Source organism: Asparagus officinalis, chromosome 3 (genome assembly GCF_001876935.1).
Source record: "Asparagus officinalis chromosome 3, Aspof.V1, whole genome shotgun sequence".
In the NCBI taxonomy this organism is placed as follows: Eukaryota; Viridiplantae; Streptophyta; class Magnoliopsida; order Asparagales; family Asparagaceae; genus Asparagus; species Asparagus officinalis.
The window spans coordinates 18,292,696-18,307,439 of record NC_033796.1 but is presented as its reverse complement, the minus strand read 5'-3'; the positions used below and the strand labels follow the sequence as shown (position 1 = coordinate 18,307,439).

The window sequence follows — 14,744 nt, the reverse complement described above, 5'->3', positions numbered from 1 at the left end:
TAGGCTTGATGGCAGATCTCTCAATTGTCCTGAGTTTTGTTGCTAAAAAGTGGTTCCTCTCTCAGAGTTTCTATAGTGTTTGAGAACCAAAAAGGCGAAAAGCTTTCAAGGAGCAGTTTCAAAATTTTCAGCATTGAGTTGTGCTCCATAGCTGACCCCCTTTAATGGAAAAGAACCCAGGTGGTGATGCTAACATTGAAAATAATCACATGATATTAAAACACAAGTTATTAGTTAAAGTGAAACATATCTGAAATCAGAAGATTTATCATGCATATAAAACTAATATTAACAGATACCAACTACAACGAAAACTTTCCAGTTCACTGAAGTTACCCGTTTCAACATTTATTGGTTGTATTTCAACATAGAGAGCTGCTATACTTCTCTACGATTACAAGTTACTGATGTTAACTGACGTACATATATAAGATAATAGTACAACTATAAGAAAATGCAAGTGCAAATATTAAGGAAATGAATTTACAGCTCGCATGTTTGCATAGCATGGATCCAAGTTAGGCACTTCAAGTCCACGAATTGCTCCATTTAACCATTCACATGCTTCGACATTTTTAAGCATTCGGGCTTCTTCAAATGATCCCCCAGTTAGAGATGCTGCAAACTACATTAAAATGTACAAGGTGTGACAATCTGATTTTAGAATGTAATCCTTAAGCATCAATCAAACATATTCAAATTGACTGAGTTATCTACATCGTCCAATATAAGCCATACCTCAGAAGGAATACGCAAACGATCAAGTAGCTTGTCAAGTTCCTCAATGAGCCCTACATCATTAGTTGACTGCATCTCCAACTTATTGTTACGTGATTCTATCTGCAAAACAAATCAGAAAACATATGAAGTTTCCATGTTGAAGTAGGATAACCAATGAAGTCATATAGGACTCTTCAGTGGTCCACGAATGGAAGAGTCCAAACTGCAAAAGAGTGAAGAAGCTTATATAGTATGTTCTATTCTATTAACCTGCAATTATCAGAAAGAATATGAAATTCCCACCTAGGATGGAGGGTTGGTTATCATTTAAATAAACCTAAATTATTGTTAACTACCTTTCACTACAACCATTGTTCTATATTTCATGCTAGGCCATGTTATTGCAAGTGGATGGGCTAGGAATCTGGGGATTGATTTGTCAGAGTCATCAGTTCTTCAGCGTCATAGCATTTCTTCAACAAGAGAAAGGGAAAAAAAACGAGTTACTCAAAGTAATTAATTAAAAAAAAGAGTTCCCATCTCAAACACGGATGGATCTATGGTAGTATCAAGCTCATTAAAGTTAAGATAAAAGATGAGGCTCGCAGTTCATCGCCCTCAACACTTCTCCATCAGATGGTGTCCGCCAATGGACAACTCTTTAAAAAAAATGAATGTTGCACAAAAGCACTCATATAATTTTCATATCAAAAACTTACCAATGACTAAGGGCAAAGATAGAAAGTTTCCACTGAGATAAAAAGACAGTTTAAAAGGTAGGGTATGCTATCAAAGAGTATCCACTGCCCCCTAGATTACAGAGTACACAAGATTAAGAGGTAAAATTTTGCTAGTGTTTAACTGTATCCATCTCCACAGAAAAATATAAGCTAATTCCTAAGCGGAATCACATTTTCTAAAAGGTAATTTATTGTCAATAGAAGTTTAAATATGTAACGTGTGAGAATGGGAAAATGTTAGGGAGTGTGAGCCAAAGGTTTATGGCTTTTTCTGTTTCTAAATGCAGCACACTACTGAAAGTTCTGGTGGTTGTTAGTCAAACACTACTTACTCCAGCCCAGCCCACATCAGTTTAGAAGCTTGAGGTGAACTAAAGCATCATAGAAAAAGGTTTACTTTGAGAACTACCAGTGGAAACCGCGATCCCATTTATTAAGCTGTTTTGAGTTTCCAACCATGATATCTGCTCTTCAAGCCTTAAAGTTCTACATGTTCCAGATGGCATACATGGTTGTTGACCCGTAAACAATGTCTCTTTATATGATATTAGCCCCTTCTTCTACATTATCTTTTTCTTCTCACCACCCACAGATAGTATGTAACCTAAATCATCTAAATACCCAATCCCAACCTCCTCTCCTCCTTGTTCCCCCATTTAATTTTTTCCAACACCAAAAACTACGATCAAGGGCCTAACACAATTGCAAACCAGTAGGCTTTTGATATATATATATATATATAAGCAACATGGAGGAACTTGGTACCAAGCACAAGTTTTTGTGCTTAGTAGTGATGTGGTTCATTCCCATCTACTCATTCAAATAGGGGACCACATTAACATGGGTTAAAGAGTGGATGGGAATAAGATACCTCACTACCAAACACAAAACTTGTGCTTGGTACCAAGTTTCTACAATTTTCTCAATTATTATATATATATTATAATATATATATATATATATATATATATATATATATATATATGAGGAGAGAGAAAATGGGTATGTTTGGTACCAAGCACAAAAGTGATGTTTGGTAGTGAGGTAGCATAATCTCCTCCACTCATTCAAATGGTTGCATATCCCCATGCACTCCTCAATTCATGTGAATGTGATCCCCCATTTGAATGAGTAGAGGGGATTGTGCCACCTCACTACCAGCACAATTTATGCTTGGTACCAAGCATACCCATATTCTCTCTCTCTCTCTGTTGCTCTCTCTCTCTCTCCTCTCTCTCTCTCTCTTTATATATAATATATATATATATATATATATATTATATATATATATATATATATATATATTTATAACAACTGAAAATAAATTAAATCATTGACCTGAAGTGCCATAAAACTTTAATATTTATTCAATATCTGACAAAATTTACAAGAGTTATGTGAATAGATTTGTAATGATGATTTTCGAGCAGATTATTGCCAATAGAACATACCAGTAATAACCTGATTTTTTTTTCCATGTAGAACCATCGGCTCATATGGGACTGATTATGAAAATTTTGTTTCACTCAAAATATTTCAGTTTTGTTTAACTGAAATCTATGCCATAAAAATGATACTTCAGTTATCTGACAAACTGAATTTTATGTGCAGGATTTTATTAAATGAATTTATTTTATAAAGTACAGGAATAGTTTTATTAGACTAAAAGCGATTGAGCAGGAAATAAGTGCCCAATGTAATAAGAGACAGCCTTTACTTATGTATATGGGTCTCTGACTCTCTGTGTCCGAATTGCATTCTCACGTATTATCATGTTGAAGGCAAAGTTTAAACACAATTGGAACCATTTCTCAGACACCACTTTTTACATGCAGTAGTTTCATTATAAGAGCATAGTCTAACAATTCTTTTATCTGACAGCCTCAATATTAGCTGATTCCATTTCAAAAGTAGTGAGAGAACAATACCGATTGAATATCCTCTCTCATATGTCTGAGCTTGACATTGAATATGCGTAACCACTCATCCATGTCATCCACACATGCAGTAGCTGCTTCTAGTCCCTGTAATACCTGAAGAATTTGAGATTGCATGGTTCAAGTGAGTCCCACACATTAAGATCAGAAGAATAGATATTAATTGACAAATCTTACAACATATTCAAAATTATTGGAATAAATGAACACAAACATATCATTTGTCTTATAGATCTTTACCTCTTGTATCTGGGGTTCACTGCCCAAAAGGGCATGAACATTTGCAGCTTCTAAAGCAAGTAGCTCCCTCTTTAATCTTTCAGAAAATGCCTCTGCTTCACCAATGCCCATGACATACCTGCAAAATATCATGCTAAATGAAATCAACTGATCTAACAGAAGATAAGTATAGCGAAATGTGACAAGAATAATCCCTAATGGCAAAAGAGAAAAGAAAATGGAAATTAGACTTCCTTCTAGTATTTGAGTTATTTTTCTTTTTACTCTTTACACATTTAAAAGAGCCAATATGATAAGTACAGACCACATCAACTGAATTCGTTGGAGAGATTAGATATATGCACTTATGCAGCCTTACTCACATAGTGAAGAGGTTGTTCCCTGACTCAGAAACTTTGACCTCCAGGACACATTAGCAATAACAGCAGCCATAAAAAATAAAAGGATAGTTACTTTTATTGCTGACATGAGCATGAAAAAGTATAGCTTGATTGTGCATGTCTTTACGCAGGATGTTCACACGTATTACATAAACTAATATTATCGAGGGAACCACATCAAGAACATAAAGTCATCACTACTAAACGATATCAGTACACCCAACTTTCACATCCTGTTTTTGTATATGCTAATTTGTTGTTTATGCAACCTTTTACCAGTTTTACTACCAATTTATCAGACTAAGTCTGGCTTATTGAAGAATAAGTGGGCTGAAAGAAATAGGCACAACCTACCACCTATAAGTTTACACTGTAGCCTTTGACAATGATCTCGGTTCAATATTGTTAGCCAGAATGAGAAACCAGGAATTGCGACTCAGTTAATACAAATGTATAGTATTGTTCATGGGGCTCTACCACTTGTTAGAAACTTAGAAGTTCAGGCTAAAGACCCAACTAAGGAGACTTAATGCAATAGGACTACAGGAGTAGCTCTGCTTTTCAGGCACGTCATGTTATTGGTCTTTAAAGATGGAGGCATGAAGCATAACTCTCTTACTGACCAGCACAAAAGGCTGAAGGACATGTACAAGTAACAAAATTCCTATTAAACTAACAGATAAAACATTACGTAAACAAAACTTCAGCTAATTGAGGTAAACTTATCTGCAATATAAATTAAGAAGGAAGAGGACAAAGTTTGTTAGCTGTGATCTAGTCAAAGGTTAAGATGAGCCCAAGGGCATAGTTGGTGAAAACTCCTTGTCATTGCATGTAATATGTGAACTTCTTTGGTGCAAGAACCAGTTTTGAGAAGACAAAACAGTGAGAAGACATACGTGCCAAGAAGAGCCTCCATGTCCTCTTCTTCAGCTTGTGAAACAAGGTCCCTCTCAACGGTAACTTTTGAGTCACTTTGTGTCAAAACAGATGCAACTGGACCGTCTTGGGCTTTCACCTGATGAGTAACTTTTGGGGTGTTCTCCTAAACCAAAACCAAAACCATCCACACAGCAGTCAGTACCACCAAAACATAGATATGTAAATATGAATGATTATCTGTAAGCATGCGTCTATGAAGGATTATCTGTAAGCATATGTGTCTCATACCTAGCATGTAGAATAGATATGTAAATATGAATGATTATCTGTAAGCATATGTGTCTCATACCTAGCAGGTAGAATAGATATGTAAATATGAATGATTATCTGTAAGCATGTGTCTATGAAGGATTATCTGTAAACATGTGTCTCATACCTAGCATGTAGAATGATATGATCCAGCAGGTGTAGTACAAGGAGTGTGATAGCATAAGTAAATAGTGTACCATGTTGGGTAACTAAAGGTGAATAGGGATATACCTTTGCCCAGAGAGCCATCTCGACGATATCTATGCCAACAACTCTAGGCATATGACCCATTATCTCCTTGCACATGTTAAAAATGCATATAAGAAGCCGATTCCTACAATATAGAAGACATCAAGAGAAAAAGTGCAATTTTTTACTGTCAAAGTTCAGTTGAAAGGCTTTTAATTAAGCATTTCAAAAGGAAACAAAACTAGGGGTGGAAATGAACCAAATAATTAACAAATAGTTCGATAATTGTTCGAATAACTATTCAGTCATATTCAATTTGGTAGTTCATTTAACACTAAACATATATTTTTTAGTATTTGAGTTTGCTAACGATTAGAATTTGACCAGAGGTATATTCGATTCGTTTGTCTATTAAATATTCGTTTAAAATTGATCACATGTTATTATTTGTATTATTGCATATATGATGTCGTATTTTTAACCCACTTACAATTTGTACTTAATTTTTATATACCGATTTTAAGACTTAAATAATATTAAATCTGTTTTCTAATTAAATTTTGATTTAAATATATATGCATCATATATTATAAATGAATAATTTTTATTTATGAATTTTAATACTACTTGAAAATTAAATTCTTTAGCGGAATAAATATACTTTGATATTCGATAAGTATTCGTGAGTATTCATGAATATTTATCAAATACCAAGTATTCGAATTTGAAAAACTAGATATATGAATATTAGAGTCCACATTCGAATTCGATAATTTTAAACAAATACAAATACGAACACCTTAGTATTCGATTCGATTCGATCGTTTACCACCCTTAAACAAAACCTGATCATACTAAGAAATAATTCTATGATAAAGAGCGATCACCTGTCATCTATGTTACGCATCGTCCACTGTGGAGGGGCCACACTCTGGCTCCTGAGATTATCAAAACCCTAAACAAAAATATACAAAATTTTAAACAGATAAAAAGCACTGTATATTGTCGGAAAATACTACAATTACATTGCTGAACTAGTAGTTTTTTTGCCTACTATTAATATACTGAACCACCATAGAGCACATTTGCAAATAAAAAGAAGACAAAAGGAAAAGAAAACTTACCAACATGAAGGTACAGCCAGTAGGATCATTTGGAACAACCTCCACTTTTATAAGATGTTTTAGCTTGTAAAGTTTTGCAGGCTACACATGCAAAACAAGTAAGCATGGTTAAACTAAGCAGCTATTTTGTTAATGCATGCTTAAGAAAGTGAGAGAAAATTTTGGTTATTGACCTGCAAACAGTAAATAAGAAGGCAACAACAGATAGAAATTGTTAATTTTTATTCTTTATTTCTTTCAAGGGAAGGAAGCACATATGACATCTTTTTCAAGTAGATCTGGAATCTTCCATCTATAAGAGATGTTATGGGCTAGAAAATATTAAATCTTAACATATAGAAGATTCTAATTATAGTTAGTCACAAACTAATATGCAAGGCATAATTAGTTCTAGTAAGTGATCCCTATTACACTTTAACCCAATTGTGTTGACCAGCAGAATAAATTCTCTCCATTTAGATCTATTAAACGTAATGATCCTCATTAAACTATCAGTGCAAGGGAAATAAGTACTGAGGAAAAGGAAACTTTTCTGTATGCATAAAACTGCCAGAGAACCATATAACATGAACAAAAAAACTCATTATGGGACCAAAATATCACCTCAAGAACTCCTCCAGAAGAATATTTCAGTACATGAAGAAGAGCTTTAGGCTTTTGACCTTGCGGTGAATATGTGGCTGCATGATCAGAAACTGATTAATATATGAGCCATAAAGAATATAAGGCACTAGGAGATGCCAGAAGAAATTCACATTTTACACCACTTAGGTCCAGTTATCAAGATTAACACCAAAGATGTACTCCAATTTTATTAATTGAGAATTATTTACATATTGCACCTCATAACCAAGCAAAGACCTCTCCTCATAATCGGATACATATCACTCACGACTCAGGTTTTAACTCTGACCATTCATATGACAGGTCACAATAATTGACCAGGATTCTATACAGCTAAAAGTAAATCATATTTATCTTTTGCTGCTTGACTATGCACAATAATGCCTCCACAATCAATAACTACGAATTTTCCAGTCTTTGCATGTCAAAGTTCATGCAAGTTGCCCCAAGAAATAGGTCAATATAAAACATTTAAGCTGTGAGATTAGTTTAAATGAAGTGTATCCAATTTGTATGTCTAAAGGAGCTGATTATGATCGACAATGTGGTGCCAAGTAAATCTTCTAAGATTTTCGATAAGTTGTAAACAGTTGAGGGTACATGAAAATTTTAAATTTATGAACCATGATGGATTGGAAGAAATTGACCATACTGTTGTTGCTTTAGCACAAAACGCCAGATGCAAGGGACATAATACAATTACTGAAACATTAAGGGGAAATGGTGCAATAATTTATTAAATTCATACAGAAACACGAGATTTTTATCGATTTAATAGTTAGATAAAGTTGCATAGCAATGCTCTTATATATTGTCTATGTACCCATGGTTTGAACCCTTTTGAGTCAAAGAGCATGAGAACCTAAACCATGACCTCTTATACTCTCCGCCATTCAGATATTAAAGCATTGACGGAATAGCCTTTGTGCAGCTATGACAGCCTTAAAGGGTACATTGTTTAAAATGACTAATGAATATGAAGTGAGAGGTACCATCTAGCCTAAATGATTATGTTGATAAAAACACAACCAGCTCATTTCCGTTTAACGATAGAGGCAATCTAATCACTAATGCCATGTCAATTGTTTGTCAGTAATTTCATTCAGCTTCGCAATTTTTCAACAAAATTAGATAAAAATTACTCCAAGCCTACTTATTCGTGCTCTCTTCATTATCTAGAATAGCCGGTCAAGTCTAGACTAAACGTTTCTGTTATAGCCATATTAGTGATGAAAAATAATCTCCAATCAATGGCAGACAAGTGTCTCACATTATGCGTAATCAAGTCAGCGCTTTAAGATAACCAAAGGCTCAATTCGGTCGACTCGACACACCGACATCTTGTGAGGACGACTCGAAAGGCATTATGTGTCTGACCCTTGGCTAAGTCGACTGCTTAATCATCTCACTCGGCTGATTAATCGGCCGACATCTTGCGAGAGCAACTCAAAAGGCAATACTTCTCAACCATCGGATGAGTAGAAAAGTGACGAAATACCTCGAGTCTCAAGCCCCCCCCCATGCACTGACGACCAATCACATCGCAATAAATGTCATTAAATGCATTATGGGTGTCATCATTCCTCTTTAACCTCAATAGTCTTTATGATACATCGGACCACGTCAGCACCGCACACCCCCAATCAATTCGCATTACATATCGAGGTGATCTCTCCTCCACTCGTCACCCGACACGTGTAAAGCAGAGACTGACGTGGCCGTCATCTCATACTCAGCCGAAGTTATCATTCTACCATTCTACCACCACAATAAATAAGGATACTATTTTCAATAATAGGATAAGATCTTTATCTACCCACTGTGCTTAAAAACTACTGTAGTTCATTTTACTTCTCCACTCAAGTAAATCACTCAAGTAAATCACTGACTTGATCGTCGGAGGAATAATCAGAGAACCCAACCCTGCCCTCTTACAATCTGCTATTTGTGCGGGGAAGAAAAGCTTACTTCAGAAACAGACATTCAAAGGTTTAGAGGACCTCCGTCAACTTAATCACTCATTTCATTTGACTATTTGATATTAGATTTGCTATTTGTGCAGGGAAGAAAAGCTTACTCCATAAAGAGAAACAGATATTCAGAGGTTTAGAGGACCTCCCTCAACTTAATCACTCCTTTCATTTGACTATTTGATATCAGACATCAACAGTTTCGCATTGATAAGAACAAGACCAGCTCATTTTTGTCCGTAGAAAGTTAATAATAAAGGAAAATTGTGCTGCTACAGTTGTTTTACTAATCAGGCACCTCCAAATGCAGCAATGGTCTCAGCTAAAGCAGCAAGAAACCCTAACAAACTCGAATTGAAACCATTACTCGTCAATCCTCTTTATACAGAAAATTCAGATCACCAATTTCAGCAGCAAAATTCTACTGACCTAGTTTGAAGGGAAAAAAATAAAAGGATCTGCATCGAAAATTACCAAAATATCAAGAATGTAAGAGGAAAACTTACTTGTAAGAGCAAGAACCCTCGGCTTCGACATGTGACGATTCAGCCGACCAGATTTCGCCCATATGCTGTTGCTTTTCGTCACTCGAATCGCGATCGCGATCTTCTGCTTGCCTTCACCGACATCGATCGCCGCCTCCGCCGCCTTCCTCAGCTCCTCGTCGTCTGCCCTCGGCTTCGCCATTGCGCTCTCTCTCTCTCTCTCTCTCTCTCTCTCTCTCGATCTAGATCGAGAGAAACCTGAGATTGCTTCGAGATGAACAAATAGTATCAAATTGAGCTCGTACTCTTCTTGGACTACAACTGATCAATTCTGGGATTTTGTGCTGCGCTGAATCAGGTTCCGGGTTCAGAGAAGTCGGACGCTGACCTGCAAGTCATGCGGTCCGAGCGGCGGAACAGGTTAAAGTTTGCTGGTATAAGTTAACGACCCGGCACTTACGACGTGGAGACCGACAGCCTGGCGGTTGGCGTTGCACGCGGGGATTTAGGCCTTTTAGCCGCTGGTTTTGGGCTTGTGCGATTTGGGCCGGGTATGGAAAAGTAAAGAGTTATGAGCTGGCTAGGAAAGTTAGGGCCTCAGCATCATGATTATTAGTTAATGGTCGTGATCATTATTTAGGAAAGTGACCTCAAAATAACAACAACTACTACTAAACCTTTATCCCAAATATTTAGGGTTATCTACATGAATTTTATTTTTTCATTTCATTCCGTTATGAGTCATTTCCTCCGTTAAGTTAATCTCAATCTTATCCTAAATATTTAGGGTTATCATGATTGTTAGTTAATGGTCGTGATCATTATTTAGGAAAGTGACCTCAAAATAACAACAACTACTACTACTAAACTTTTATCCCAAATTTTTAGGGCCATCTACATGAATTTTATTTTTTCATTCCATTCTGTTATGAGTCATCTCCTCCGTTAAGTTAATCCTAATCTTATCCTTCTTAATTGCTTTAAACCAAATCATTTTAAGTCTACCTCTAGATCTCATACCCCTATTATTTGTAATACTATCACTTTTCATAATCAGTGTACTAAGGGGTCTCCGTTGAACATGATTGTTATGGTGATTTCAGTCGTCAAATTATGATCCCTTATCAACAACAGACAAATCTCCCCCATTACGTCCAATTCAGTCAACTCAATCCTTAGGTCCCGATCTAGTCGACTCGCTGAGTCGACATCTCGCTGGATCGGCTCGAATGACGGTATTTGTCAGTCCTCTCATCGAAGATGACTTGAAAAGCTGTACTTCTCGACACCCCTCGATACAAGAAAAAAAAACAACATCGACCTCGAACCTCCCGCTGACAGCGCGTCGACATCACATTAAATGATTGGCAGGCGTCATTATTTCTCTATCCATGGCACTATTTATGGCACATCAGACCACGTCGGCTTCGTACGTCGTCTATTCCATCATTAATGCCGAAGTGGTCGCGCTCATTCTGTGACCACTCCACAGTCGACACCTGTAAAGTCGACGCTAACTCAACCGTTAGCTCAGACTCGACCGAAAGAGACCAAAATGTCCCTCCTACATGACTATAAAAGGAAAAACTATTTCCCAACGTGAGGGCAAGCAGTTTTCTTGCAGTTTTCTCCATTCAACTGCCCTTAAGAATTGCTACAGTTCAACTGCCCTTAAGAATTGCTACAGTACGAGGAACAGCGGGGGAAATAAACTTCGTCCTCTTACGAGTTGCTACTTATGTAGGAAAGAATAGCTCAACTCAAAATCAGATATTCAGAGAAGTTAGCGGTCCCTAATCAACTTAGTTCATATTAGTTTACCTGTGTGATTTAGACCATCAACAATGATCAAACCATCTTAATCTATTCTCTTTTATTTTATCCTCAATAGGAGCAACCTCTAATTTACTACGGATACACTCATTTCATATCTTATCTTTTAACATATACGCACAAGACCATCACATCATTCTCATTTCTGCTACACTCATTTTTTGAATATGTTGTTTTAAAATTGCCTAATACTCTGGCTCATAAAGCATAATTGGTCTTAAAATCGTCCTTTAGAATTTTCCATTTAGTTTCATTGGTATTGTAATGACCGTGAAAATTTAATACTAATTTTTTAGTTTTTTAAAATATTTAATTATTATTTTTAAAATAGTAATTGTATTTTTCTTGATTTTCTATAATATTCTATGATTTAAAAATATGATTATATATTTATTTAAATGATTTTGATATTTAAAAATTTATTTTATGCAGTAAAAATTTCTATAATTAACTTGTTGTGTTATCGGTACTATCACGTATTATTTTAAATAATATATTGTGTTATTAATATTATTACAAATTATTTTATATAATACATGGTATTATTAATTACGTGTTTTTGGTATAATTTATTGTATTATCTCCACTGTTACATACTTTCTGTCGTATTAGTATAACTAGTACGTTTTACTGTGTATATAATTATCTCATAATTATTTGATTTTAAATTTAAGTAAAAATATTTTTATTATTAATTATTCTAGTTTAATTATACAATATGGGTATATTTTGACTATTTCGTATCAACTGTTGTATTAGCTCAACATGTACGTTTTTAATTGTAGATAATTATTATGCAATTAGTTTAATTTTTAAATACCCATAACTATTTATTTTATTTATTTTAGTTAAATACCTAAACCCTAACCCTAATTATATGTATATATATATATATATACCCCTCCCTCTCTCTCTCGTATTCATTTTTTCAGCCGCCGCCTATTCCCTCTCTCTCTCTCTTCCTTCATCTCTCTCCCCGACAACCCAAACACCGTCGCCTTCACCGACAGCCACCGAACTCGTCAGCCTTCCGCCTCCCTCGCCACCGCGCCGGCCTCAGCCTGCAACCCGCTCGCCGTCCTGATCCCTGACGCCAACCCACACCCAACCAAACGCCCACAAGGAACCCGTGTTACGGACTTCATAACCTCACTTCCTGCCACATCTCCGGCCCCCCGTCGGCCTGACCACCGCCTCAGCCGAATCTCCGACCTCCGCCTCCATCCGCTGTCTCGACCCTCCGCCGCCACAGAGCTCGCCTCTGCCTCCGTCAAACGTTGAACAGCCGCTGCACCCGAGCCCTGACGCCAGATCCGCCGGCAACCGCCATCACCGCCTGCCTCCCTGCCCACCGTCGCCAGCGCCCTATTCGCGCGCCGGTCGCCTGCGAAAGCAGCCTGCCGACCCGACCACCTCAAGATCCCGTCACCGTCGCCCTCCAGTTCAGCCTCCGTCGAACCGATCTAGCCCGCGCGTCGAGTCGTCGTCCGTCAGCCCGAGCCGTCGAACCCCGAGGCAAGACTTCTCTCCTCTCCTATTGCCCGTTTCAATATTTTTATGTGTAGATTAGTTTGTGTTATAATTAATTGCGTGGGTTTTTTGGTGAATAATTATTGATTTAATTCATAGTTGTGTGATAAATAGTATTTTCGAAATAATGGTAATGAAGCTGAAAGAAATTATTTGATCACGGAAACCAATTTAGAGAATTTATAATAATTAAAAAGAATTTATTTTGAGAAAGATTATTTTAGAATAATTATTATGAATTAAAAGAATTTTATTTCGGTAGTGCAATCTTTTTGCACTAATTATATTAATTAAAAGAATTGTTTGAGAACGGTATCATTTAGAAAATTATAATAATTTAAAAGAATTATTTTCGGCAAAAGAATTATATTTTTGATAATTATGATGATTTAAAGGAATTTATTCGCAAAGTAATTATCTATTTTAGATTTAAGTAATTTATGATTTTATATGATATAGTTTTAAATGGCTGGATAAACAAGATGTTGGTGAAACCGGACTACAAGTATGTTTTTACTGTTTACGATCATATTTCACGTTTTGCATTTATTTAATGTATTTGACATGTCTGTTATGTGTTATCCATGTTGTGTTTGAGAACTCTTAGTAGTATCATGACTTAGTGCGCCTCGTGCGCTCATGAAACAGACTTAGTGACATGTGTGCGAGTGTTTGACTGAGTTAGGTGGTGAAGCGAGTTTCACAGAGATTATGGTTGACTTAGAAAACGAATAGTTGGGATGGGGAAGTTAATGTTCATGTGCATTGATGTGACTGTTGATGTATCTTCCAGCCACGTCGTGAATCGTGCTAGTCACTGGGGTTGGTTTGTTGGTCTAAAAGTGATTCGGATGTCACTTTAGTCCGTGACTTGTTTCGTCACCTGAGCTTTGCCTGAGTTCGGACCAGGCGAGATCCGGATTGCGTGTAGTCCTCTGACCGATTCGCTGTGTAGCGGTATTGGATGCGCGTAGAGGATTCGTGAACAGTCAGTTATCCGGTGATATAGCAGCGTTGACTTATATGAATGTGGACCAGTGACTGTTATAGGATGGCTAGCTTACACGACATCGTTTCTTGGCTAGGTATGACTTCTTGTGAGATGTAGGCCAGTTGTATTTCTTTCCATACCTAGATTAGGATTAATATTTAATTATCTGCAATTTGAACATTATGGTATACATGAGCGGTTTCCTTGTTTGGATTATTTCGCTCGACGTACTAAGTCTCGAGTTGTAGATTTTTAAATATTAATTTCCATCTAGTTGTATGACATTTGTTATGTGGATGATTATAGGATGGCTAGCTGTATGATCTTGTTACTTCGGATGTGTATTTTCCTGATTGTTATACCTAGTGATGGATTGTATCTAGCTTGTTAGTATTTCAGTTGCATACTTCTATTGTTACTACTATCATCACATGTTTCTATTTATGTTACGCTTGGTCACTCTTCTATTATTATTACTACTGTTGCATCTGTTATTGCATTGGTCATTCGACCGTTCCTATTTTCTTTGTGGGTCGGGTCTTGCCGTGCGTCATGCACCTTGACGACACATGTTTTCTCTGGTGTACGCAGACTAGGAGAAGAGCTAGGTTCACAGGAGTCAGATGATTACTCAACAGGTAGTGCCTTGAAGACGGTGTGCAGAAGAAGCTGAAGCTTAGTTATTTTGATCTTAGTTTTCTTTTTCCATTTTCTTACCCTGGTTATTATATATATTATTATTCAGTATTTCATTCAGAGAGTCTTGTATAAGGGCATGTTGGCCCGTATT

General features: G+C 36.5%; 1 protein-coding gene across 1 annotated transcript in view; it reads right to left on the bottom strand.

The window, feature by feature from the left end:
• LOC109833229 (exocyst complex component SEC3A-like) overlaps positions 1-10,021 on the bottom strand; it is a 22,928-nt gene extending 12,907 nt beyond the window's left edge. Inside the window, exons 1-10 of the mRNA XM_020400828.1 lie at positions 9,622-10,021; positions 7,125-7,201; positions 6,522-6,602; positions 6,285-6,352; positions 5,440-5,542; positions 4,917-5,062; positions 3,638-3,755; positions 3,389-3,493; positions 739-840; positions 488-625 (exon numbers count right to left, since the gene is read on the bottom strand). Coding sequence (XP_020256417.1) covers positions 488-625; positions 739-840; positions 3,389-3,493; positions 3,638-3,755; positions 4,917-5,062; positions 5,440-5,542; positions 6,285-6,352; positions 6,522-6,602; positions 7,125-7,201; positions 9,622-9,802 — 1,119 coding nt within the window. The 5' untranslated portion in view covers positions 9,803-10,021. The remainder of the gene's footprint in view (positions 1-487; positions 626-738; positions 841-3,388; positions 3,494-3,637; positions 3,756-4,916; positions 5,063-5,439; positions 5,543-6,284; positions 6,353-6,521; positions 6,603-7,124; positions 7,202-9,621) is intronic.